The sequence below is a fragment of the Neovison vison genome, chromosome 13 (assembly GCF_020171115.1).
Source record: "Neovison vison isolate M4711 chromosome 13, ASM_NN_V1, whole genome shotgun sequence".
NCBI lineage: Eukaryota > Metazoa > Chordata > Mammalia > Carnivora > Mustelidae > Neogale > Neogale vison.
In genome coordinates, this window is record NC_058103.1 from 133,959,726 (window position 1) to 133,982,903 (window position 23,178).

At 51.3% G+C, this 23,178-nt stretch overlaps 1 protein-coding gene across 1 annotated transcript in view; it reads right to left on the reverse strand.

Moving 5' to 3' along the window:
- Positions 1–23,178, reverse strand: part of LRRK1 (leucine rich repeat kinase 1) — a 117,974-nt gene that overhangs the window by 37,376 nt on the left and 57,420 nt on the right. The window contains exons 6-14 of the mRNA XM_044229746.1: positions 12,406–12,632; positions 11,257–11,384; positions 11,003–11,166; positions 9,994–10,131; positions 7,906–8,018; positions 6,538–6,614; positions 1,658–1,787; positions 970–1,082; positions 330–544 (exon numbers count right to left, since the gene is read on the reverse strand). Of these exons, the coding sequence (XP_044085681.1) occupies positions 330–544; positions 970–1,082; positions 1,658–1,787; positions 6,538–6,614; positions 7,906–8,018; positions 9,994–10,131; positions 11,003–11,166; positions 11,257–11,384; positions 12,406–12,632 (1,305 nt within the window). The remainder of the gene's footprint in view (positions 1–329; positions 545–969; positions 1,083–1,657; positions 1,788–6,537; positions 6,615–7,905; positions 8,019–9,993; positions 10,132–11,002; positions 11,167–11,256; positions 11,385–12,405; positions 12,633–23,178) is intronic.

Here is a 23,178-nt window from a genome sequence, read left to right on the forward strand (position 1 = left end):
AGGGCCAGGAGGGGCAAGGCCGGGCCACTGCTATCTTTAGAAGCCCATCAGAGAAATCTAATGGACAGCCAAGACTAAGAACCACTGGCCCGAAGCCTCCATTTAACTATAACAGAACCACCACGAGGTCATGTGAAGAAATTATTAAGAAATTATTCACCAGCCTTGGCAGGAGCTGGTCTGAGACGGCAGACAGCAGCCCTTGTAAATATCCGGGGCCCAGGGCTCCGGGCTGTGAAAATCCCAGGCTCTCTGGAGAGGGGAGAGAGAAGGGGCCCCGGGAATCTCCCTCCCGCCCCTGGGGACGCAGCACGCCGACCATCCTTGACCTTGGCTCTCGAGCCAGCTGGCCTCTGGAGCTCCCACTTGGTGGTCCTGATGGTGGCCTCGCTGTGCACCACCTGGGGGGCCCTCCCCGTCTGTAAGATCTCCAGGAGGGTGGACTTGCCCTGGCGCGGAGGACCCACGATGATCATTTTCATCAGCTTGCACTTCTCTGCTTTCCGCAGCTGAGCGCGTAGGTAAGACAGCATCGCTTTGGGGCCTGGGAAAAATCACAGAGCAGGGAAGGTAGACGCCGCTGACGTATGGACGAGAACATGCTCGCAGCTCTTGGGAAACAAAATCCTGTCTTGAAGGAACGCTTTCCACCTGTTCTAACGGGGGACGTGGAGAAGGCGATGGAGTTGGACGGCGCAGGGACGCTGTGGTCATAATTACCCCAAAAGTGGAGTCCAAAAGTCAAGGACCTAAAGACAGTATCCTTCCCGCCCACAGAATCCTAGTTTCATCACATGGTTAACAGCAGTACCATGGTGCTCAGACACCATCACTTTCTGGGTCATCTCTCTGCACCTGCCCAACCATGAGAGCCTAAGCTGCTTCCGGCCCAGGTCCTTAATGACTGGACTCAGGCATCTTTTCCCAGGGTGGTTGGGGTGCGGAGGGGTGCTGCCTCGGAAAGCCTACCTTCTTTTTTGATCTCCGCGGGGACGTTGGTGATGTTCAGGTCTTCGATGTCCAACTGCCAGAGGTTGCTCAGCTGCCCCAGCTCCGCCGGGAGCTCGCGGAGGCCAGGATTGCTGAGGGGACACACACACCGCAGGAGGACACAAAGAACTAGACGCATGCGTGCACGCGGCAGGCTCTCAGCCTCTGCGCCCTGCACCCCAAGCCCAACATCTCGAGCGACCCGTCGAGACAGTGAACTCCGAAGCCTTTCTCGCTGGAAAGCCAGCTCTGCCTTCTGCAGAGCCCCGTGGCTTAGAACCAGATTTCCTCCCCCAACCCCAACATCCTCTCTCTTCTATCAATCACGACGCCATAAAGATGATCAGTGTCTTCTCTCAAAAAGGCAACGTAACCGAATTGATATTTTCATTGTTTCTCACGCTGCACCCCCCAGCGGTGCCCAGCAGTAGGGATTCAGCGAATGGAAGGATGAAAGACTGAGCCGTTCTCATGGGACAGAAGGCGTCAGGCACCATGGCCCCTGCCTTTCCCTCTCCCACCTCTTTGACGAAGCCCAGTTCTCCAAGTCCCCCTGTGCCTCCCCGTACATAGATGGCTTCCTCCCCCCCCCCACCCCCCGGGGTCTGCGTCCTCAGATGGGAGACAGAAGCACACTTAAGCCTCCCCCTGCCGGCCCAGTACTCACTTTCCCAGGTAGAGCTCTGATAAACTCTTCAGGAGGCAAACCGAGGGAGGGATGGCGTCCAGGTGATTGTCGTTCAGACAAAGGACTTCCAAAGACTCACTTAGGAAGGCCGGAAATTCCAGCACCCCCGCTGCAAAGAGATGCCAAAGCAGAGGGGATGTTGGCGGAGGATTTTGGACCATCCTGGCATGGCATGGAAGGTACCCGGGTGTGCAAGCTGGCAGCAGCCTCTGGGGGGGGCATTTTGGCAAGTCGACCTGAGTAAGGTGCTTGTCTTCCTGACCAAGGGGTTCTAGTTCCAGGGGCTGGTCCTGCAGACGTCCCTGCACGTGTGTGGCCAGGTTGTAAGGGCAGGACACTCCCGGGCACACTGTTTGTAAGAGCAAAGACAGAAGACAGCCCTCCCCCCACCCCCAGGGAGGTAGCTGATGAGCGACAGGGGTAATATATAATTCTTGCAAAGCACGGGGCAGGTCTATGTGTGGGGGTGAGGCAACACTCGACAGCTACTGGTGAGCTGAAAACGGGTGTGTGCAGGCATGGGAGCAAACGCACAGCCCGTGCCCTATGTACATTTCACGTATATATTTTATATGCATAAAGATATGACACGATGCGGGCCACAGGCATACGACATCACAGGTGTGTGCACACGCACCACACATGTGTGCATGTTATACGCCGCTACAGGCATGTGAGCACATGCAGGCATACATGTGTGTACACGGATGTTAGACACAAACATAACGGTAACGCACCCCACCACTGTCTCTGGGGTGGGGAGTGACTAGGAGACTGGATATTCATGCCACACCATTTGATACCATTCAAAAATTCTTTTTACGGCGGACACATCTTCAATTAAAAAAAAAAAGCCAATCCATTAGCAAATGGGCTTGGTTTTTATGCTCCCTAAGCATAAATAAAACAATGGGCTTGGTTTTTATGCTCCTTAAGATGCCACTCTCTGAAAAGCCAGCCAACTCTCTAGTGTTTAAGTGACTTCGTGAATGGGGTTAGTTATGGGATTCCCATTGAGATCGTGTCATATAGGTGTTCCTTCCTCGGGCACCAGAGCGTGGGAGCCGAGAGCAACTGGGGCCGGGAGCCTGGACTCACACACTGATGGGGATCAGAGGCTTAGGTTTCAGCAAAATCTCCAAAGTGCCTTATCCTCCCTGGTAAGGGGGGGCAGGACTCCATGCCCGCAAGGATGCCTTTCAGCTCCAGCTCCCAGAACTCAAGATAAAAGACGGCCCCAAAGCCCTCTCCCCCGGCCCTCTGCCAGCCCAGCAAGATAGAGAAGCCGGGATTCTTTTGTTGGGCTGGAGCCACTTTTCCTGCCCTTGATCACAACTTCCTCCCTTTGCTCTGGCTCTTCTCCACACGTGTCACCCACGGTATCAATGCTAATGGGGTAACCTGGCATCCGAGAATGTTCCAGAAGAGGCGATAACAGAATCCCGAAATCGGCGCCCGGAAAACCAGCCCAGCGGGCCCCGTGGGAAGTGGGGGCTGTCAGAGCAGTGCCTCCTGGAGTGTAACGAAGGTGCCACAGACTTTTAAAGATGGCTTTGAACGTAAGAAAAATGTTCAAAAGGACTGTTTTCTCCCCAATGATAAAGAACGATTCACTTTAGCCTGCCCCGACGCACACCGAAGGAACATGCACAGGAAGGAAGAAAGGCTCACTTTCTTCCCCGAGAACACACTCAGAACACCTGGCCTCTGTGTTTTCTGATTTTCAGGTCGTCCCTCGGTGTTTACGAAGCCTCCGTAAGTCGCGGGCGGACGGAATAAGGAATTACTACTGCAGGGGCAGCACCTGTCATAGAGCCGCTGGCCCCGAGCGGCGACGGGCCTGGGAGAGCACAGCTCGAAGTATTTATGAACTGTAATCGTTCCTAAGTTATTTATGACTCTGCTGGTCTGGGTTTTACCGTAAAAACGGCTGTCCAAATTATTTTTGGACGAGGCCACCGCGCAAGTAGGACTACTTCATTGTACACAAATCTCCTTGGAATTTTTACTATTCATCGGCAGACAAGTTAGCTTTTACAGGTCATTCCTTTCCCGAGGATCAGCGGCCCCCCTGGAGGATAAGCCCCCCGGGGGAAGAATTTGCAACGGGTCTCGTTCTTTTCATGCTGGGGTGGGCCTCCGCTTTTGAGACGAAATGGACAAACTCAAGAGGCCTTTGTCAAGGGCCAAAGCCAACACCTACCTCTGCCAGGGAGACTTCCACGGGGTGCGGCCTCCTCACCTGGCTCCCCAGACGGGCTCCAGCCGGCCACCGGCAAAGCCGTTTTCTAGAACATTAGTACACGCTGCTGTCGTGTTTCTTCGTGGCATGCCTTTGGACTTGCACTCTGGCGGCTTCGCAAGGAAGCGTCTGGTCCCCCTGAGTGCTGGGCCCTACCTCCTCTTGCCCTTCTGCATTTCCATCCTGGAGACACCTCTCTGACCCACTCGAGTTCATGAGGCTCAACCGACAGTAACAGACGCCTGACCGAGATCCATTCCCCAGCTACCCTTTCCACGGGCAGTATACCCTTTCAGCGTCAATGAGAAGAAAGTGTGCATCCTTCCTTCCAGTCAAATCCCTATGTTTGGACTCAGTTTCCAAAGTCCTAAGGCCCCGCATTTTAAAAAGGATGAGTTATGGGGGCGCCTGGGTGGCTCAGTGGGTTAAAGCCTCTGCCTTCGGCTCAGGTCATGATCTCAGGGTCCTGGGATCGGACCCCACATCGGGCTCTCTGCTCGCCAGGGAGCCTGCTTCCCTATCTCTCTCTCTGCCTGCCTCTGCCTACTTGTGATATCTGTCTGTCAAATAAATAAATAAAATCTTTAAAAAAAAAAAAGGATGAGTTATGAAATTCCTCATGCTATGTCCCCATGAGTGTGGTTTGGGGCCTTCTCATCCGTTTCTGGGCCATCTGGATTTCCTTTCCTGCAAACTGTTTATACCCACTGCCCTCCCCTATTTTTTTTTTTTTTTCCAATTGTGTTGTCCTTTTCAAAAAATTAATTTGTAAGCAGTCTTTGTGTATCAGGGACTTAAGCCAATCTGTGTTGCAACGATTTGCATTGAAAATATTCCTTCTCAGTCTATCTGCATCTTGGCTCGGTTTATGATGCCTTTTACTGAACAAGACTTTTCAATTTTTACGAAGCCCAAGGTTTTGGTCTTTTTCTAGTGACTTCTGGATTTCCCACCTAGGTTTTAAAGGACTTCTTCATCCACAAATTTTACCTATATTCTCTTAAATGTTTATAGTTTTCTATTTCTTCTTTGTTTAAATCTGAAATCTACATGCACATTTTTGCAGTAGAGGTAAAGTAGGGAATCCAGCGTGGTCACTTCCCCCTTCCCACTGGACAGGCAAGTACACCACAGTATTTATTAAAACAATTAAGCGTGTTTCCTCCCCACTAAACTGATATGCCCTCTTTGTCATATACTAAATTCCTATTATTTACTTAGGTCTGTTCCCTGTTATTTTTAAATCACACGTGAAAAGCCGTACACACTCATTCATGACTGATGTGTATGGATACTGTATGTATAAACAGACATATCAGGTCATTAAGAAGTGTAACAGGTGGACAGACTATTTAGGTCCACCTCCTGCAAATGTGTCCTGGCCTCTGGCATTTCTCATCCCCGTCTTACACCACCTGTACTAAAAGAGCACTTTGCCAACAGACATGGAGCCAAAGAAGAAAGTTATGTTACATTGAGGATGACCTAAATATTGGTTCCTGTTCTCCGGGACAGCGTCTTGAGGGATATTTCTGTGAGCATCACTGGCTTTACAAGTCTTCGCTTTGGGGTTAAAAAAGAGGGCTGGCTGAGGAGCTCGAGGGACAGGTCCACACCTTCCCCCGTACCTCCCAGAAGACGATGAACGAGAAGAAGTAGCTTTCCTGGAATACTGTTGGCTGATCTGGCCTGGTTGTGAGACCAGTCAGAACACTCTAGCAACAGTCCTGTTTCTGATGAGTTTGGGGGACGAGGCCAAGCCCCTCCAGACACTCAGGCTGGCCAGGACAGTGGGCCTGTGTTCCCACGAGGCCTTCACCAGCTGCTATAGTGTGGCCACGAGGACTTCATGGTACTGCTCTCCCCGACCTTGGGGCTGGGGTCACACAGTGCTGGGGTCCCACAGTGCTGGGATGACACCTGGTTCTGTCACTGAGCAGCCATATGACCTGGGCAAGTGAGTCAGTCCCTGTGCTGCAGACTGGACTGTGCCCCCCCCCCCCAAAGACCTAGTCTACCCAACGTGATGATGATTGGAGTTGGAGCCTTTGGGGGGTAATTAGGTTTAGATGAGGTCATGAAGGGAGGGTCCCCATGAGGGCACTAGTGCCTTTAGAAGAGATACCAGAGAGCTTGCTCTGTCTGTCTGTCTCCCTCTGAGAACACAGCAAGAAGACCCTCACGAGGAGCCTGATCGCAGACTTCCAGCCTCCAGAACTGTGAGAGCATACATTTTCAGCATCTCAGCCGCCCAGTCTGTGCTTCTCTGTTACGGGAGCCTGAACTGGCTGCAACCCCATGGCCTCCACTTCTTCATCTGCAAAATGGGGGAAGCCCAAGCCACACCCCATGCCATGAGCCTTACAGAAAGGCACTAACAGGTGTACCATCTCTCGGTGGTGCTCACTCACAACAGAGCTATACACACATATAGCGACCAGTCTCATCGGACTGCAAGCAGGAAAGAGGGTTTCAGGGTACATGCAGGCCAAACCTGTCTGATGAGGCCCAGGACGCGTCCAGGTTTTCCCGGGAAAACCCCGTGCAAGGGCGACCCCCGGTGGTGGAGCAGGGAACTGCCCGCTCGGCTGTCTCATCTGCCCCTATAGACACACACCTGTCTCGGTCCCAGAACGCTGGCGCCCTCTGGTGGTGAAAAAGGAAATGCGCTTTGTTTTCAGCCCGTCTTCATTTCTGCAGGGGCAAAAAACAAACAAACAAAAAAATCAGATTTTGAGGAGACCGTGACAATTTTTGCTGCGACTATATAATGCCGAGCCATGCGGAAATAAGGAAGAACATTCCATCAGGAAGGTGTCTGGGTCCCTGCAGCACAGCCCTGTAAGCACAGCCCTTGCCTACTAATCGCACTGATTATGCTCTGAAGTCTTTGGGGACAAAAATGTCCAGAGGAGGTGATCTAATGCTGGCATGGCCTATGGTGATTTCTATTCTTGAGCTTTCCATTACAGGCAGGTGGGAGCATTTCTGTGCCTGCCAAGAAGGCCCATTCCAGTCGCTGCTCCACATCACACACTCTCACCTGGGGGTGGGGGTGGGGGTTCCCATTTGGGGGTCAAGTCCTGCTAAGAAGTGGGCTTCAGCAAGTGAAATAGGGAGGCTGGTCTCCAGGACCCCAAAGGCAAGTTGTGCTCATCCCTAGATTTTCATCTTTTATTAGACAGCTCTGGGACTGATTTTTATTCAATGGAGGTGCATTTTTTGGCTAAAACTTTAGAACAGAATGACAGGTTAGGCTGATGTGAGAAGATCTTCCAGGAGCCCTTAAAAATTAGAAATGGAAGGATGCTGTTACAGGTGAATTGTGACTCCCCTTCCAATTTATGTTTTGAAGTCTTTTTTTTTTTTTTTAAGATTTTATTTATTTACTTGTCACAGAGAGAGAGCACACAAGCGGAGGGGCAGGAGAGGGAGAAGCAGAGTCACCGCTGAGCAAGGAGCCAGAGGTGGGGCTCGATCCCAAGATCCTAGGATCGTGACCTGAGCCCAAGGCAGACACTTAACCGACTGAGCCACCCAGGCGCCCCTATGTTTTGAAGTCCTGACCCCCAGGACCTCCGAATGTGACTGTAATTGGAGGCAGGTCTTTAAAGAGGTAAACAAGTTAAAATGAGGCCATGTGAGTGGGCTCTAAACCAGTCTGACTGGTGTCCTTCTAAGATGAGATTTGGACACAGGCATGCACAGCGGGAAGACCACAGGAGACACGGGGAAAAGTCGGTTCTATGCAAGCCCAGGGGAGAGGCCTCAGGGAAAACCAGCCATGTGGTCACCTTAACCTTGGATTTCCCGCCTCCGGGCATGTGGGGGGGAATAAACGTCTCCTCTTTAAGTCCCCCTGCCCCTCCCAGGCCTGCGGCACTCTGTAACAGCCGCCCTGACAAACCGAGGGACACTGGCCCATGGGGCTGCCGGACTGAGGTCACACATGCATTCTGGAACTTGCCAGAGCCTCCATGCTTACTTGCCAAATTGGTTTCTGGAAAGATCCAGGGTTTTGAGTTGCCTGCAGGTCCACTTCTCTTGAGGCGGCAGTGCCACGAGCTGGTTTCCCTGTAACCTCAGGAACATGAGGGCCTGGAGAGAGAGAGAGAGAGAGAGAGAGAGAGAGGAGACGCAGAGACACCATCAAACACCACAGGGAGGAGGGTCAGCTCCCTGAGACAATGCAGCAAAATGATGACAACCGATTTGCCTTCACGAAGATTCTAATAGTGTCGGGCTAAAGAAAGGCTCTTACTTGCAAGATTATACTTAACGCAGCAAACGGGACTGTCTGTACACGATCCGTCCCTCCTGATCAATGGGAGGCAGTTATTCCAGAATCAAAGGACAAGTACATCTCAGTGTTGGGCCCTCTGAAGAGTGACAGTTGTGCATGGGTCCGTCTGGGGAGCAGCGGCCAACGCTGAGGGTTCTGGGGGCCGAGGCATCCCACGGGGGAGGGACTGTAGCACACTGTGGGCGCCCCAGCCTCCCGTAACCTCCTCAGGTGATGCCCTGGGCAGGGAAGGGTGGCGGGGACACCTGGTGTCCCCTGCTGGCCTGGTGCCCCCTGCTGACTCCCTGGCCACTGGCCCTCTGTCCGCCCACCAGGAACTGTGGGGGACAAGCTCCGTCCTTGGACTTATCACATATTTTACCTTAGTGGGCGCACAGGGGGCACCCTGCAACCTTTCTCAACGCCTTTCCCAGGGACACGGACTCTCCTGTCCTCGGTGGCCATGGCTCAGGAGTGCAAATGGGCTCCCCCACCACTTTGTACTCCTTACCCCGTGCCCTCGCCTCTCCCATGTCAAGGGTGGGGGGGGGGTCCAGGCCTTCCCCACCGTCCAAACCAGTTTGTCACCGAATGTCTCATATTGCCATGCACGTGCCAGGCCCCAGAACCCTGGGGTTGTGCAGGGCCTCCCAGGACCCCCATTCAGAGGGGGAGACCCATGAGCAAACACAAGGTCCCACAGGGCCGAGTGGTAAAGTCCTGGGCAACGTTCTTTCCCTCAGGATCTCCTGCTTCTGGCCTCAGTGGAAACCAGAAAACCCAGTGAGCACATGGCTGGAGTGAAATGAGGAAACCGACCCAGAGCAGGGGACTCAACTCATGGCCAGGGGGCCTCTGAGGGTAGCAGTGACTTACGCCCTCATCTACCAGAACCCCACTTGATGTGTGTACGCCTCGGGGCCTGAGACTCGATGGCCCTGCATCCTAAGAACACACAGATGAAAGGTACCTTCCTGGCCCTTTAGGGGTCCCTGAACACAAAGGGAAGCTGTGCTTCTCCCGGCACGAGAATCTGTGGGGGCCCATGAGGCTGGTGTGGCAGGACGGGGGGGACCAAGGCGTGCTCTGCCCCGGGCTGCCTGGGTGCCTTCAGCCAATGCTGGTCAGGCCCTGAGGCGGGGTGGCCCGCGGTGCCAAGAGATGAACATGAGCTCCGCTCGCCTTCAGGGGCTCCCGTCCGAGTGGGGAAAACAGAGACATCGGCAAAGCACCTAAGACAGGAAAGCAGCCCCGGGTGGTTGGGTCGGGGAGACATGGGGGTCTGGAAAAAGGCACTTTCTTGGGTTCACAGCCAAGGAAGGTTCTGAGCCCCAGGAATTCCAGTTCTGCCACCTCTGGGGAGGGAGGTGGGCAAGAAGCGCCCCCCCCCCATGGTGCTCCCTCAGCTTTGCACACCGGTAGGCCTTGGCGGGGGGTGAGGGAGGGGTGGGCACCCGGGGGCTCCAAAAGAGGCCGGAGAAGGCCAGACAGGGCTGCGGGGCTATGCTCACGCTTTTCAACACTGAAGAGTCCTGGAGGATGAAAACCTATGCTCTCCCTTCCCCTCACAGAGCTGTCTTCATGCAGCTCACTTCTTCCCAATCTGTGCTCATAAACATGCACAGTTTTGAGAGGTGAACCTTTTTTCTTTCTTTCTTTCTTTCTTTTTTTTTTTTTTTTTTTGTTTCAGAAGCTCAGGAGAAGCCAACAGATTGTACTGCGACGTGGACGTGGACTGATTTCCTCACAAAAGCCAACAATGAGAAAGAGAGGGCCATGAGGCTGACTTACGTCAAGCTGGAAAAGCCCCAGGGGAACTTCCTTGAGAGCATTTTCTGAGAAATCCACATCCCGCAGGTGGTTTTTCCAGAAGACAGCCATCTTGTCCGGTAGAGATTCCAGGGCGTTTCTGGATGCTTTACAGCATTTCTAGGAGTTGGACGAGAAAGAGAAGGAGATATTAATTTGCTTTTGAAGTGCAGTGAAAGACCTTTTACAAAACTGACGTGAAAAATCAGAACTCGACAGCTAAGGCTCTGTTATAAATACAACACGGTTACGAGGCTACAAACTGTCATGTCCCGTGTTCCTTGTCCTTGCTCCAAGGAAGGGATGGGAACGGTTTCCTGAGGGAGACCAAGGTGGCTCCTGCCCCTATCCCTTCATTCCAGAACATCTGGCCCATTGTCCTTGGAAATAACGGCATCATTCAGGATCAAGCTCTAGGGACGAGCGGGTTTCCCGCACACATCTGTGGAAGCCAGAAAGCGCATGCGAGCGATGGAGAGTTTCTTGGTTTGAAACCAACAGCAATAACACATAAATATTCTTTAGGCCGGCCCATCTGTTTTAATAAGCAAACTTCCCCAGAAACAAGAACACCATTTCATTGGCAGGGGGGTGGAGGCGAATTATTTCTTCTTCTCTTCTTTGTTCTTATTTCACAGCTCCTGGAAAGGAACCACACCCCCACCCCGCTTGGGGGCAGAACTCCTCCTAAGCCAGATGGGCAGGCTGTAACGGTGGAAAGTTCTATGGGGGGTTATGGCAGGAATCTCGAGCCGGGAGCTGGGCCCGGGGTGGGGGGAGTAGAGGAGGCAGGGCTGGCTTCCAGGTGAGTCGCCTAAGAAGACACTCAGGGGCTTGATGCCCAGTGACTCCTCTGAGTGGTAACAAGGGAACAGTGCTGCTACCCAACCTGGTCACCAAGAGGAGGAAGCGAGACAGAGCCCTGACCAGAGCTCCGGTGCACGAGATGATGCCTTGACCGGCCTTTCCCGATTTCCGGTACCATACTCACCAAAGGGCAGGCCCAGGCGTCTGGGAACACCTTCAGGTTATTTCTGGAGACGTTCAGAAAACTGAGGGACTTGAAGCAGTGGAGGAAAAGTGCAGGGAGTTCTGTCAATTTATTGTCAGAAATATCGAGTTCCTGCAGCTTCCGCAAACCGATCCAGTTGGTGGCTGGGAAAAAAGAAAATAATAACGCCGTGAGAAGACGGCGGTCAAGAACAAAACGACCACAGAGGTCAGGGTGCCGATGAGACCACGTACCACCTTCTTCTTCGAACAGTTTCTCCAAGTAGTTTTTGGAAGCTGTCAGTTTTTGGAGTTTGGAGAGGTGCAGGAATCCCGGCGGGAGGTGCGGCAGTTTGTTGCTGGAAATGTCTATCTCGAGGAGCCTGTGGTTGGGGAGGGAGGCAGTCAGGGCATCAGAAGAAAGAGGAAAGGCATCCCTGCGACATGTTTCTCTGTATTTCCCCTCGTGCAGGGCTGAAGAGCGTGCACTGAACATGAGTTTTCATCCCATTAACTGTTACCACATCCCGCAGAGACGAAGAAAATCACACGTGTCTTTGGTGGGCCCTGGTCTTACTGACCAGTAGGGATACGAACCTTTCTCAGGAGAGGAGAGCAAAGTCAGCTGGTGCCCTCGAAGCTGCTGGAAGGCCACAGGTCTGTGTTTCGAGCCACCTGGACCCCCACGGCTTGCCTTGGCTGAGGACCCCCACTCAGAAGGCCCTCGTTCTTGAAATGTTTGTGTGGCTTCCCTGTGGCTTGCTTCCTGACCCTGTGCCCTGTGCAGCATTCTCTCTTAGCTCACTCTAAGTGAAGCCTTAGCTTTTGAACTTGGCTCAAACCCTTACAGAGTGAAGGTAAGGCCCTTCCCCTTCTCATGGAGCTCCAGGGGCCACGCTCAGGCTTCCTCCCAAGGCCTCCTGAGAAAGGAAACTAGGAGCTGCCCACGCCATCCACCCACTGCCAGAGCGCTTTCGGGGAAACTCTTTCTGGGAGGCCCTTCCCACTGTCCCTGGGAGGTCAAATAAAAACAGGCACCCGTGGCCCTCACTGTGTCCCCCAGGCAGGCAACGTCCAGCCTCCTTGGATTTCCGTCTGCAGGACCAAGAGGGGACATCTCGGGTGAGCAGCGGGCACGGCCACCATGCACAGTATAAGGTTGGGCTGAGACAAACCACTCCCCCCCAGACGTCTCTGCATTCCTCTTGAAAGGAGGGGGGGCCGTATTCCTCGGAACTGTGTAAGGGCAGCAGAATTCCCCTCCTTTTACGGAGAACTGGATTTCCAACCACAAACTCTGATCCAGGAGTACGTAGCAGGAGGACTGGGAGGAGCGGGGGGTCGTGCTGGGTTCGGAGGTCCCCGTGCGCACCCCGAGGGGCCTGCGAGGGGGCGGGTGCCCACCTGGAGCAGATGATTTCGTCCGATGACTGCACGGCAGGCAGCTCCCCCAGGTGGTTCTTGGAGAGGTTCAGCTTGCGGAGGTTGATGAGTCCCCAGGGGATGATGGAGGGGAGGGAAGCCAGGCAGTTGGCAGAAAGATCCAGCTCCGTGATCTGGCAGGAGATGTCTATGAGCCAGTCGAGATCTACCCAGGGCAGCTTGAGGTGGGCCCACTTCACACAGAGAGCCTGGGTTTGGAGAAAGGGGAAAAGCCCCCTCGGGCAGGAAGCCCAGGGGCCAGTGTCGCCTTAGAATAGAGCAATGATTTATTCGATTGTGAGTTCGTCTGTTTCTGCTCATCTCAGCTGGAGTCCCAGGGTGCCAGGACCTTGGCCACCTTGTGGCTGGCACTGGGGGTGGGGGGTGGTACCTATTTCCATCCGCATCTGCATCTCACAAGTGACCTCTGCAAAACTTCGCTCCCCAACTCTCCAAACTCTAGGGGGAACCCATTTCGGGGGGGGGGGCGGTCCATGAATGTTCCCTCTTCCAGGGCCGGAATCCGCGGGAATGACATCTGTTTTGTACAGAGCCACCCATGCTTGGAGGGGGTCTCCCCCAGACTGGAGAAGAAGACAGAAGACCCAACCTGGGTCTCCCGACCCCTCTGAGAGGGGATGCCGCCTGCAATACAGGAGACCCCCCACTGGGAGCTTGTAGATGGGCTGCTTCCAGAGTGAGAAGAACCAAATACACAGACAATGGCCAGGCCGTATACAAAAAACAGAACTTTGACACGCCACATGTGGCAACCTGCCTGGGAAACTAACCCTCTTCTCTACAATAACGAGCCCAGGAAGCCAGCCCGCTCTGAGCCAGGCTTGTAGGGAACCACACCACCATGGCTAGCCCACCATGGCCAGTAACTTCTGTAACAATCAGCCCCGAAGGGCCAGGACTTGATTAATCACAGGCAGACTCCCCAGTCTTTGTCCCCACGTCCCACTCAAATGAGCCAGAGGAAGCCAAAGTGCTCCCCCAACCAATCACACAGGACAACCTCTCTTCTCTTGAGCTGTCTCCAGCTTCCCCATCGACGGCCCCCCCAGGGTGTGGGGGGGGGCACACCAGAGGCTTCCCTTTTCTCCCACCAGAGAGCGTTCCCATGGCTCTACCAAAGCTGCAGGAGAGGGTAGCTAATGCCCTTGCTACGGCAAACTTGGAACAAATCGCCTTTGCTTTTCTCATTTGGTTGGCCTTCGTTTATTTCCACAAGAGGGAGTCAGAAAGGCCAGTGATTTGCTGGGGTGTGGTGGTTAAATACACATGAGCAGGGTTTTTCTCTTTTTTCTGGATTCTCAAAGGATTGGTCTCAATTCGGTTTCTGGGGGGCAGGAAATCAGCTTTTTGGCTTGTTTCTCCAAAGCAACTGGAAGTCCATATGAAACAAAAAATCAGTGCTTGGCCAACGGGAAAATGTAACAACCAAGCCAGGGGCCTGTGTGGGGCGGGGAGGGGGCGGGGAGCGGGGACCAGTAACGTGGATAAAGTTTGGGTTCAGAATAGGCAGCAGCAGACACACTTCCTTATGTGGCCACTAGATGGCGATGTGTGCCTGGTCTTTATCTCCTTAGCAACGCGGCCCGGATTGGAATGCGTGGGTCTGGGGGTCTGGGACACCCTCTCCAAACTCAGGTCTTGGACCCAGGAGGTGAAGGACTCTGTCTTGTCTCTCCATTCACCTGGATGGACACGGACAGGTGAGGCTCTGTTGGATTTGGGGTCAAGAGAATGAAGTTTTAGCCTCAGCTGATTTTTTTTTTTTTAAAAAAAGACAAGGTCACTCTACTGCTGCTTCCCTTGTCATTACGGCTTTCCCCACACTTTTTTATTTTGAAAAATTTCAGAACTGCGGAAGAGCTGAACTTTGTGAATACACATGGAATGCCCTTCATTTAGATTCCACTGTTAACCTGACACCACATTTGCTTTCTCTCTTTTCCCTCCACACACACTTTATTTATTTATTTATTTTAAGATTTATTTTGGAGAGGGGAAGGGCAGAGGGAGAGAGTCCCAAGCAGAGTCCACGCTGAGCACGGAGCCCACATGGGGCTCGATCCCGTGACCTATGAAATCATGACCTGAGCCGAAACCAAGGCTCAGATGCTTAACTAGCTGTACCCCCGGCGTGCCCCATACTCTTCCCTTTCTGCTGCATCGTTTCCAAGTAAATCATAGCTATGGTGGCACTTCACCCCAGAATACTTCAGCACGTGTCTCTACAGAACAAAAATATTTTCCTACTTGACCACCATATACTGATCATTTTCAAGAAACGAAATCAATACAATATTATCAAATCCACCGTCCATGTCCACATAGTCCCAGTTATCCCAAAGGGTCTTTTATGACTATTTTGTGTTCTGATTCAGGATCCCATCCAGAAGCACACATTGCATGTCCCTCTACTTTAACCTAGAAGAGTCCTCATGGCTTCTTAAAGATTTTATTTATTTATTTGACAGGGAGAGAGATCACAAGTAGGCAGAGAGCAGGCAGAGAAAGAGGAGGAAGCAGGCTCCCCGCTGAGCAGAGAGCCCGATGATGGGCTCCATCTCAGGACCCTGAGATCATGACCTGAGCCAAAGGCAGAGGCTTAACCCACTGAGCCACTCAGGTGCCCTGAGTCCTTGTGGCTTCTTATGTCTTTTTTCAACACTGGCAATGCAGTTTTTCAAGTCATTCCCGCAGTCTCGTAGACTACCCCAGAATCTGAATTTACTTAGTTGTTTCCCCTCGTGTTCAGATTCAAGGGAAGCATTTTTGGCAAGCATCTAGACAACCCTGAGTCCTCTCAACAGAACATCACCATAGGTCACCTGCTGTCAGCTTGTTCTGCTACTGATGATGCCAAGTCCGCTCCCTTGTTAAAGGTAGTGTCCGTCAGACCCCCCCGCCCCGCCTTTGTAAAGGTACATTTTACTCTGTGATTCGTAAGGACGGGTAGAGTGATATTCTGCCTTGCGTTCCTACATTATTTCACCCAGTGGTTTCAGTGGCCATTGTTGAGTCTAGCCTGGCTCAGTCAGTATGTTGATGGTTACAAAGCAGGGATTTTCCTAAAACTACCATTCCTTCTGCATTTGTTACCCGGCGTTCTTCTGTACACAACAGGGTCTCCCTGCTCCTTTGAAGTATCGCTTTGGAGTCATGGATTCTTTCTTTATTCTAAGTGTTACAATTATTATTATTATCATTATGTCTTTTGCCGCTCTGGTCACCCCCAGTTTGGCCAGTGGGAGTCCCATCAAGGGGGCTCCTGTGTTCCTTTGACATATTCCTACCTGTTTGGGATATTTCTTTACTTCCTAGAAAAATCTGACACCCCCGTTTCTTTCCAAGCCCCAGCCCCAGAATCTGCCCTGATTCCCTTGAGCAGAAAATGGTATTTAGAAACTAGAATCTGGGTGCTAGGTGTGCCCACTGCTGCTGGGGTGTCGCTGCTTCTCAGCCCATGGATCTGACACAGTTCTGTATTCCACAGGAGTGAATCCTGACGCCTGCAGTTCAAATCCAGCCACATGGGCTTCTTCCTAATCTTTCTATAATTCCTGATTGCATCATCCTTGGTCTGGTTATTGTTGGTTTTCATTTGTTAAAGAAGTGGTTGGGGCCAGATGATGTCTAGGTCACTTGAGGACCCAGGATTCTCCCTGGCTTGTGTGCTGAGGAGGACAGTGTGCTCCTGAGGGAGCCTTGGGATCGGCATGACGGCTGACCCAGGGGCAGGCTGAGAGGAAGGTTCCAGGCTCCGCAATACCCAGTCAAGGAAGGCCCTCCAAGGGCCTGGAGGCCTCCTCTTCCTGGGTTCTTGGAGACACACACTGGTCCTGGGCCCAGAACCAGAGAGCAGATCACAGTCTGACTCTCCACTCACCCCGTGTGGCCATTTCTGATCATTCAGCACGAAGGGGATCTGTCTTGGACTGACCCGGCAGCCGAAAGGAAGCTGAAAAGGAGGCTGGTTTTGATTTTGATTTTTAAGACACATCTTAGATGTCTATGGAAAGTCTTATAAATCAAATGACAGGACCATCAAAAAATCCTAACAAACCGGAAATGAGACTGATTGTGGTCTCCCTCTTGCATTTCTGTCATGTTCGGGGAGTCCCAAGCTGCAGCCTATAATCCCATCAAGAGCAGGCACTCGACCTCAGGAGCCCCAAGCCTGGCGTCTGCCTGCCTAGCCCTACGTGGGTCCTCGGGCAAGTTGTAGCAGACGTGGACACCTTCTCGGGCTCTGTCTGGCTCATCTCCCCTTATAGGAGCCCACCTGCTGATTTTGCTCCATGCTAACTCAGACCTGGGGCTCATCCCCTGTGCCCCAGCAGGCAGTCCAGAGCCCAGCCCGTGGGCACCTGCTGCACAGAGCCTTGACCGACAGTCTCAGGTGGTCAGCAGTGTGCCCCGCGTGCAGCAGACACTAAATAAATGCTTGTGCACTGGCCCAGAATCCAACCACTGAGAACCTAGATCCGTCCATTCACACCTCCAACCCAATCGATTGCCCGAAAATGTCACCACCCTTCAGCCTTTCCCCCCCTCCCCCACCTAGTCTGCCTGCAGCAGGGCCCCCGATCTCCTCCCCTGGGGAGCCCCCACACTGCCAGTCTCCCCAGCCACTTTCCAGCTGTCTGCCTCACTGTCTCCTCCCTGCCCTCTGCTTGCCCTCTGCGTCCCCGCTGGCAGAGGGCTTACAGAGTTAATTCATTGTAGGTAGAAGCGACTGGGGGATGGGTGTGCTCCCAAGAGCAGAGGAGTCAAGGCCAAGGAGAAAATGTCAATGAAACCCAGAAACTGCCTGTTCATGAACGAACCACGGGGCTCAGAATGCGGACCCGACGCTGAGATTCTCAGGTAGGCTGTGGGGACCCAGGGAGTGTGGCCTCACCGTCAGTAACTGACTAGCCCATCTGCCGGGGGGGTGGCGGCGGGGGGGTGGCGGCGGGGGGCTGGCTGGGGAGCTGCCAACCCTCCCCCCGGGAATGTGTTTGGTTTGGCAATGCGTGGACACGGTGGGAAGCACAAGGCTGGTGGGCCTGGAGCTAAGAGAGCTATTCCTGAAAACCAGCCTCATTTTGACGAGGGGGTGTCATGAGGTCTCTCGAGGGTCCGAGCTTCTGCAGGCCTGGCTGGTCTCTGCTTTCACACCCAGGTCTGTCCCCGCATTGGCTCTGGACCCTGCTCTGGGGTGTCTCCCCTGGAATTCACAGCCCTACTGCCTCCTGTCTAAATCCTGCCAATCCTGCAAGCTTGGGTGCCCGGACTGCCTCCTCATCTCCCACGAGGGTCTGTGTCATGGCAATGCCATCTTGCTTCATTTGGAGGGCACTGTTCTAGCAGGAAAAAACCATCGAGAAGGAGAGAGTGGCTGTGTGCGCCGCGGAATTCGCCAGACACGGGGGAGTGGAGGAAGCAGATGCTGCCATTTCCTAAAATTGAGAGTTCTTTCTAGGTCTTACTCACCCCCCCAACCAGAGTTTCTGCAGGGTGGAAATCTGTTAAACTCATGCCCCAGAAGAAGGAGTCAAAAGCAGAAGTCTGAACCCAGAACAATACACTCGGAGTCTGGACATCCTTGGGAAAGGATTTCTGGGCTTGGCGGTTGAAAAAAAAAAAAAGTGTGTGAGATTTCTACCTCGTCTTGGGTTAGTTTGAAAATTTTCATTGACAAAAGTGATTTTCCTGTTGGGGCCCAAACATGACAGGGTGTCTGAGGGTTTACAAAGCGGCAGAAGGGAAGTTAACAGGCGCACCGCTCAGCAAATGACAGGACACTTGACGTGGAAACCAAGCAGGGTGAGCCACGAAGCCCTTGTTACTTATTTGTGTTTAGCCCGGGGAAGGATCACAATAAACAAGTTTCCAAGAGAGAGAGAGAGAGAGAGAGAGAGAGAGAGAGAGAGAAAGCCAGCGCTTGCATAATGAAAGCCATGCACGCCGAATTGCAAAATCAAAGACAGCTGCACGTGGAGGACCCCCTCCTCCCGGCCCCCATTCATCAGTGCTATGGCCAAATCACCCCCCACCCCCACTCTGGAGCAAACAGACGGAAACACACTCATGTTTGTCCTCAAGCACGAGCCCTCTGAATGTCAGGCAACAGAGAAGGAAGTACTGCTCTTCCAGAAGGCCCAGGGGCTGACCTAGACACATGCTTCCCGAGGCCACGGTTACGATTAGGACCGAATCCGGGAAGGCCTAGATGTATGGAAGGGCATGGCTCAGCACAGAGTGATGCTTGGGGTGCTTCTGTGTACCAAAGACCTCCTCGTCCTGCGATGGGGGCTGCAATCCGGTGGGGGAGGGGACGGCAATTACCGGACTTTACACAAACTTTCTTGAAGCCACCGGACCTAAACCACCACAGTGGAGGAGCCAATATACCACAATTATACCACTTATGTTAGCTTTTACATCAGTGCAACCCTCATTGGTCAAAGAAAGATGATTGGTAAGCGAAGGGCTAGGGTCTACGATGCTTTCAGCCTGGATTTTGACCTTGACAGTTGAGGGTTGGTTGGGGGCTGTGTGCCTCTGCCACTGGTTAGGTGGGGAATAGCCTCACCAGAGTGGAGAGTCAGTTTCACCTCCTCCCGGTCTCTAAAGAGCCCGCAGAGCGGAACTCAGTCTTCTCTCTGTGTTGCCAATTCATGGTTCCTATCATTTGGTCTGTGTTTGACCTTGGCCTATGGCTAACTCTGTAAGAACCTTCCCTCCTTGAGGCTGTAAATCCCTTGAGGGGACCAACTCAAGCTCCAGGACACGAGGGCATGACACAAAAAGGCAGCTTATAGAATCAGTCCATTCCATCAAGACACACATGTTCAAAGGGGATGGGGGAGACAGAATCTTCTAAAATGTATTCGTGAGGGGTGCCTGGGTGGCTCAGTGGGTTAAAGCCTCTGCCTTTGACTCAGGTCATGATCCCAGAGTCCTGGGATCGAGCCCCACATCAGGCTCTCTGCTCAGCAGGGAGCCTGCTTCCTCCTCTCTCTCTCTCTGCCTGCCTCTCTGCCTACTTGCAATCTCTGTCTGTCAAGTAAATAAATAAAATCTTAAAATAAATAAATAAGTAAATAAATAAATAAATAAAATGTATTTGTGAATCCTTGGCAACATAAAACCCAAGCCTTCCTTTTGGTGGTTAAACAAAAATTCCTAGGATGATGGCAGAGGATGCCTTCTCCTCGTTGGGCCAGCCAGAGAGCCAAGAGCCACCTTCTGACGTGGGAAGCAGCAGTCAGAGCGCCCAGACGGCTGGAGACATGGCAGAACCCACAGATCTAATTGAAACAGAACAAACTTGGCAAAGAGCTTGAAGAACAAGTCAAAAGAAACCCGGCAAATGAAGACGTCTGCCAATGTTCTCTGGGAACCCCGACTGTCCGAGGAGGCCAGAGAGGACAGGGATTTGGCTAGACAAAGGATCAGCACATTGGAGACAGTGCTCTGTCCCAGCCTCCTTGCGCAGGTCAGGGCTACAATGGACAAGACCCGACCCATGGCGCCTGCTGCTGTGTCCGCCTCCTTGCCCCCTGGGGGGAATCCCTTGGTGTGACACTTCCAAACACCTGCTGCTCAAGTCCTTGCGCTCAGGCAGGGAAAGGCTCTCAAGAAGAGATGAGACATTCAGCATGTAAGGACAAGCAGGAGATCGGACATCTACCCGTGCATGGGAGATGACCATGACCGGGGGACCCAGGCCATGGGCAATGCAGCGGTGGCCATAAGGATGGTGTTGTGGGCTGAAATGTGTTCCCCATAAAAGATATATTGAAGCCCTAATCCCCAGTACCTCTGAATGTGGCCCTCATTGGACAGAGGGTCTTTGGAGACATAAAGTTAAAATGAGGTCATGAAGATAGGTCCCCAAGAAATATGACTGGTGTCCTTATGAAGAGGGGAAGTTTGGTCACAAAGGCAGGTAAGTGCAGAGACAGGATGCTGTGAAGATGTGCAATGACAAGACAGCATGTGGCTGGAGTCATGGGTCTACGACCCAAGAATGCCAAGGACAGCCAGCCACCACCGGAAGCTAGGGAGAGACAAGGAAGGACCCTTCCCTGGAGCTCAGAGGGAAGAGAGGCTTGCTGCTACTACCACGGTGATGCCAGACCTCTAGCCTCCAAAACTTGAAATAGTAAATCTCTGTTATTTTAAGCCAATTGATTTTTACTTTGTTACTATAGCACTGATACAGATGGTAACAAGTCAAATAAAGATGGGAGAAGTCAAGACCTGAGAACCCAGAACATTCCACGGACAGAGGCCCACGCATTAAAGAAAGGAAACGAAAGGAACAGATTCTTAAAGGCCAAAAGGATGCCTGTTGAGACAATAGTTTAGAAATCTAGTGAACAGGTAAGGAAAAGAACAGTAAGATTGGTCATTAAACAGGCCAGAAAGCCTGTGAAGCCTCCATAGAGTAAAGGAGAGTTTCGAAAGTGACCCGAGAATGATTACAGGGAGTAAAGGAAGGGAGAGGTAAGAGAAAGGGGGAGGCCAGCCTTCCTCCCAGATTCAGGAAGAAGATGAATTCAATGATTTAGTTAATGAATGGCGAAATGAGAAAAAAGGGGTAATCGGCGCTGAAAAAGCACGTCTGCTCAAAATACTGTAAATATCAGAATTAGTAGCAGTTAGCTGCCACTCTGATTTAAGGTGAACAAAGAAAAGGAAATATTACCATAGAAACCAGATCAATGGGAAACAGAAGCACAAAAATAACTTAGAAGCAAAGCTAGGATGGCATTTTAAAACGTCAACATGGAACAGTCTATTGCCTCCAAGGGCATACTCAAGGTCAGACTGTAGGGAAACCCTCTGTAGGGAAATTGAGCTATGATGTCATGATGACACCATCTTGCTGACGCTTCGCAACGCACATACAGACTTCCGTGGCCACTTTTTCAGCTCACCCTCACAGTAACCCTGTAAGGTCTAGCAGGTGAAGAACCTCAGAGAGAGGCACCAGGGTTAAGCCTCTGCCTTTGGCTCAGGTCATGATCTCAGGGTCCTGGGATTGAGCCCTGAATCCCTGCTGAGCAGGGAGCCTGCTTCCCCTTCCCTCTCTGCCTGTCTCTCTGCCTACTTGTGATCTCTCTCTCTGTCAAATAAATTTAAAAAATCTTTAAAAAAAAAAAAAAGAGAGAACCTCAAAGAGACAACTTACCAAAGGTAGCAGAACCAGGATGGTGATTCAGGTGCTTGATGCTCTGATCCCTTCCTACCCGACCAACATGTTCCCTTCCCATGGCTGGGGGAAAGCTGACACAGTGTCGAAGGCATTCAGAGAAATAACCAAGGCTCCTTGATAGTAATCAAGATGCTCAAACGGTCATAACCCCAAAATATAACCATGTTAAATCTTTATGTTCCAACCCAAGGCAATATAAGGTAAAAGAAGAACTAAAGCAAATTCAAGAAAAATGCCGGCATACTACAATAGATCAAAGATGCAATGAATAGAGAAATTATGGAGTTACGCACTGTCATAAAAATGAGCGATCACCAAAGGGGGGGGGCAGGAGAATGAATCCTGTGTTCAAATAGATATGAACTTGCATATTTTTTTAAAAATAAATTCTGAGTATGAAGGAAAAGTAAAGAGGAAAAAGGAGTAAGAAAAAGTGCAGGGAGACACAAACATCCGCTCTATCTTATTTGAGGACAAAGGCAAACTAGAGGCAGAACCAATGAGCGAAGCAGAATTAGAAGGTGGCCAATCTTTTGAACGTGAAAACATGACCTTTTAGTTCATGCTCATGTAGGAGAGGAAAACCAAGTCACAACAGAAGATATTTTTAGAATCACAAAAGTATTACAAGTAATGGAAAAGACAACGCACAACTCTGATCACTGTTACAAACAGAAAAAATGAGACGTAATAAAGCAACCCCGCCCTACTTGGAGTAGCAAGCTGAAAGAAAACAGGAAAGTTAAAACAATTACACCAAGCACAGAGAAACCAGAGGGAAGTCAAGACAAGGAAGTCGATAAACAAAGCCAACTCAAGGGTCTTTGAAAAAAATAACAGTCGACAACCAACTGACTAAATGAAAAAAAAGACTTCAATGTAACTTTAATAATCTAAGAATGAAAATGACAATCTGACGATCAATGTAAAAACAATGTTTAAGTTATGGGAGGGGTGGTCCTTGGCCACAGTTGATAACAAACCAAATAATGATGTTGAAATGTAAGATTTACTTACAAAAATTCTCAAAGTGACATAAAAAGGGAAAAACAAAATAATGTATAAAAGACAAGGAAAATAACTAGAGACTCACTCCCTGAGGTTCCTAATTCAATATAATTCTTTTTTAGTATTGTATCCCAAAGTTTTTCTTGAGTTTTTAATTACTTTCTCTGAATTTCACTGGAGCTAATATACAGTGCTATATATATATATACATATATATATATATATACACACACACATACATACATACACACAGTGCTATATATATATAGTTTCAGATGTACAAGATAGTGACTCGGGATCTCCACACATTACCCGGTGTTCATCACACAGATGCCCTCCTGAATCCCCGTCACCTATTTCCCTCATCCCACCTCCCCTCTGGTAACCATCAGTTTGGTCTCTATAGTTAGGAATATCTGAATGCCAAAAAGCGTTTAATAAAATTGATCACCTTTTCTTCACGAAAATTTTTTAAAAATAGATAGTTTTTTTTCCTTAAAAAAAAAAAATCATAGGGTGCCTGG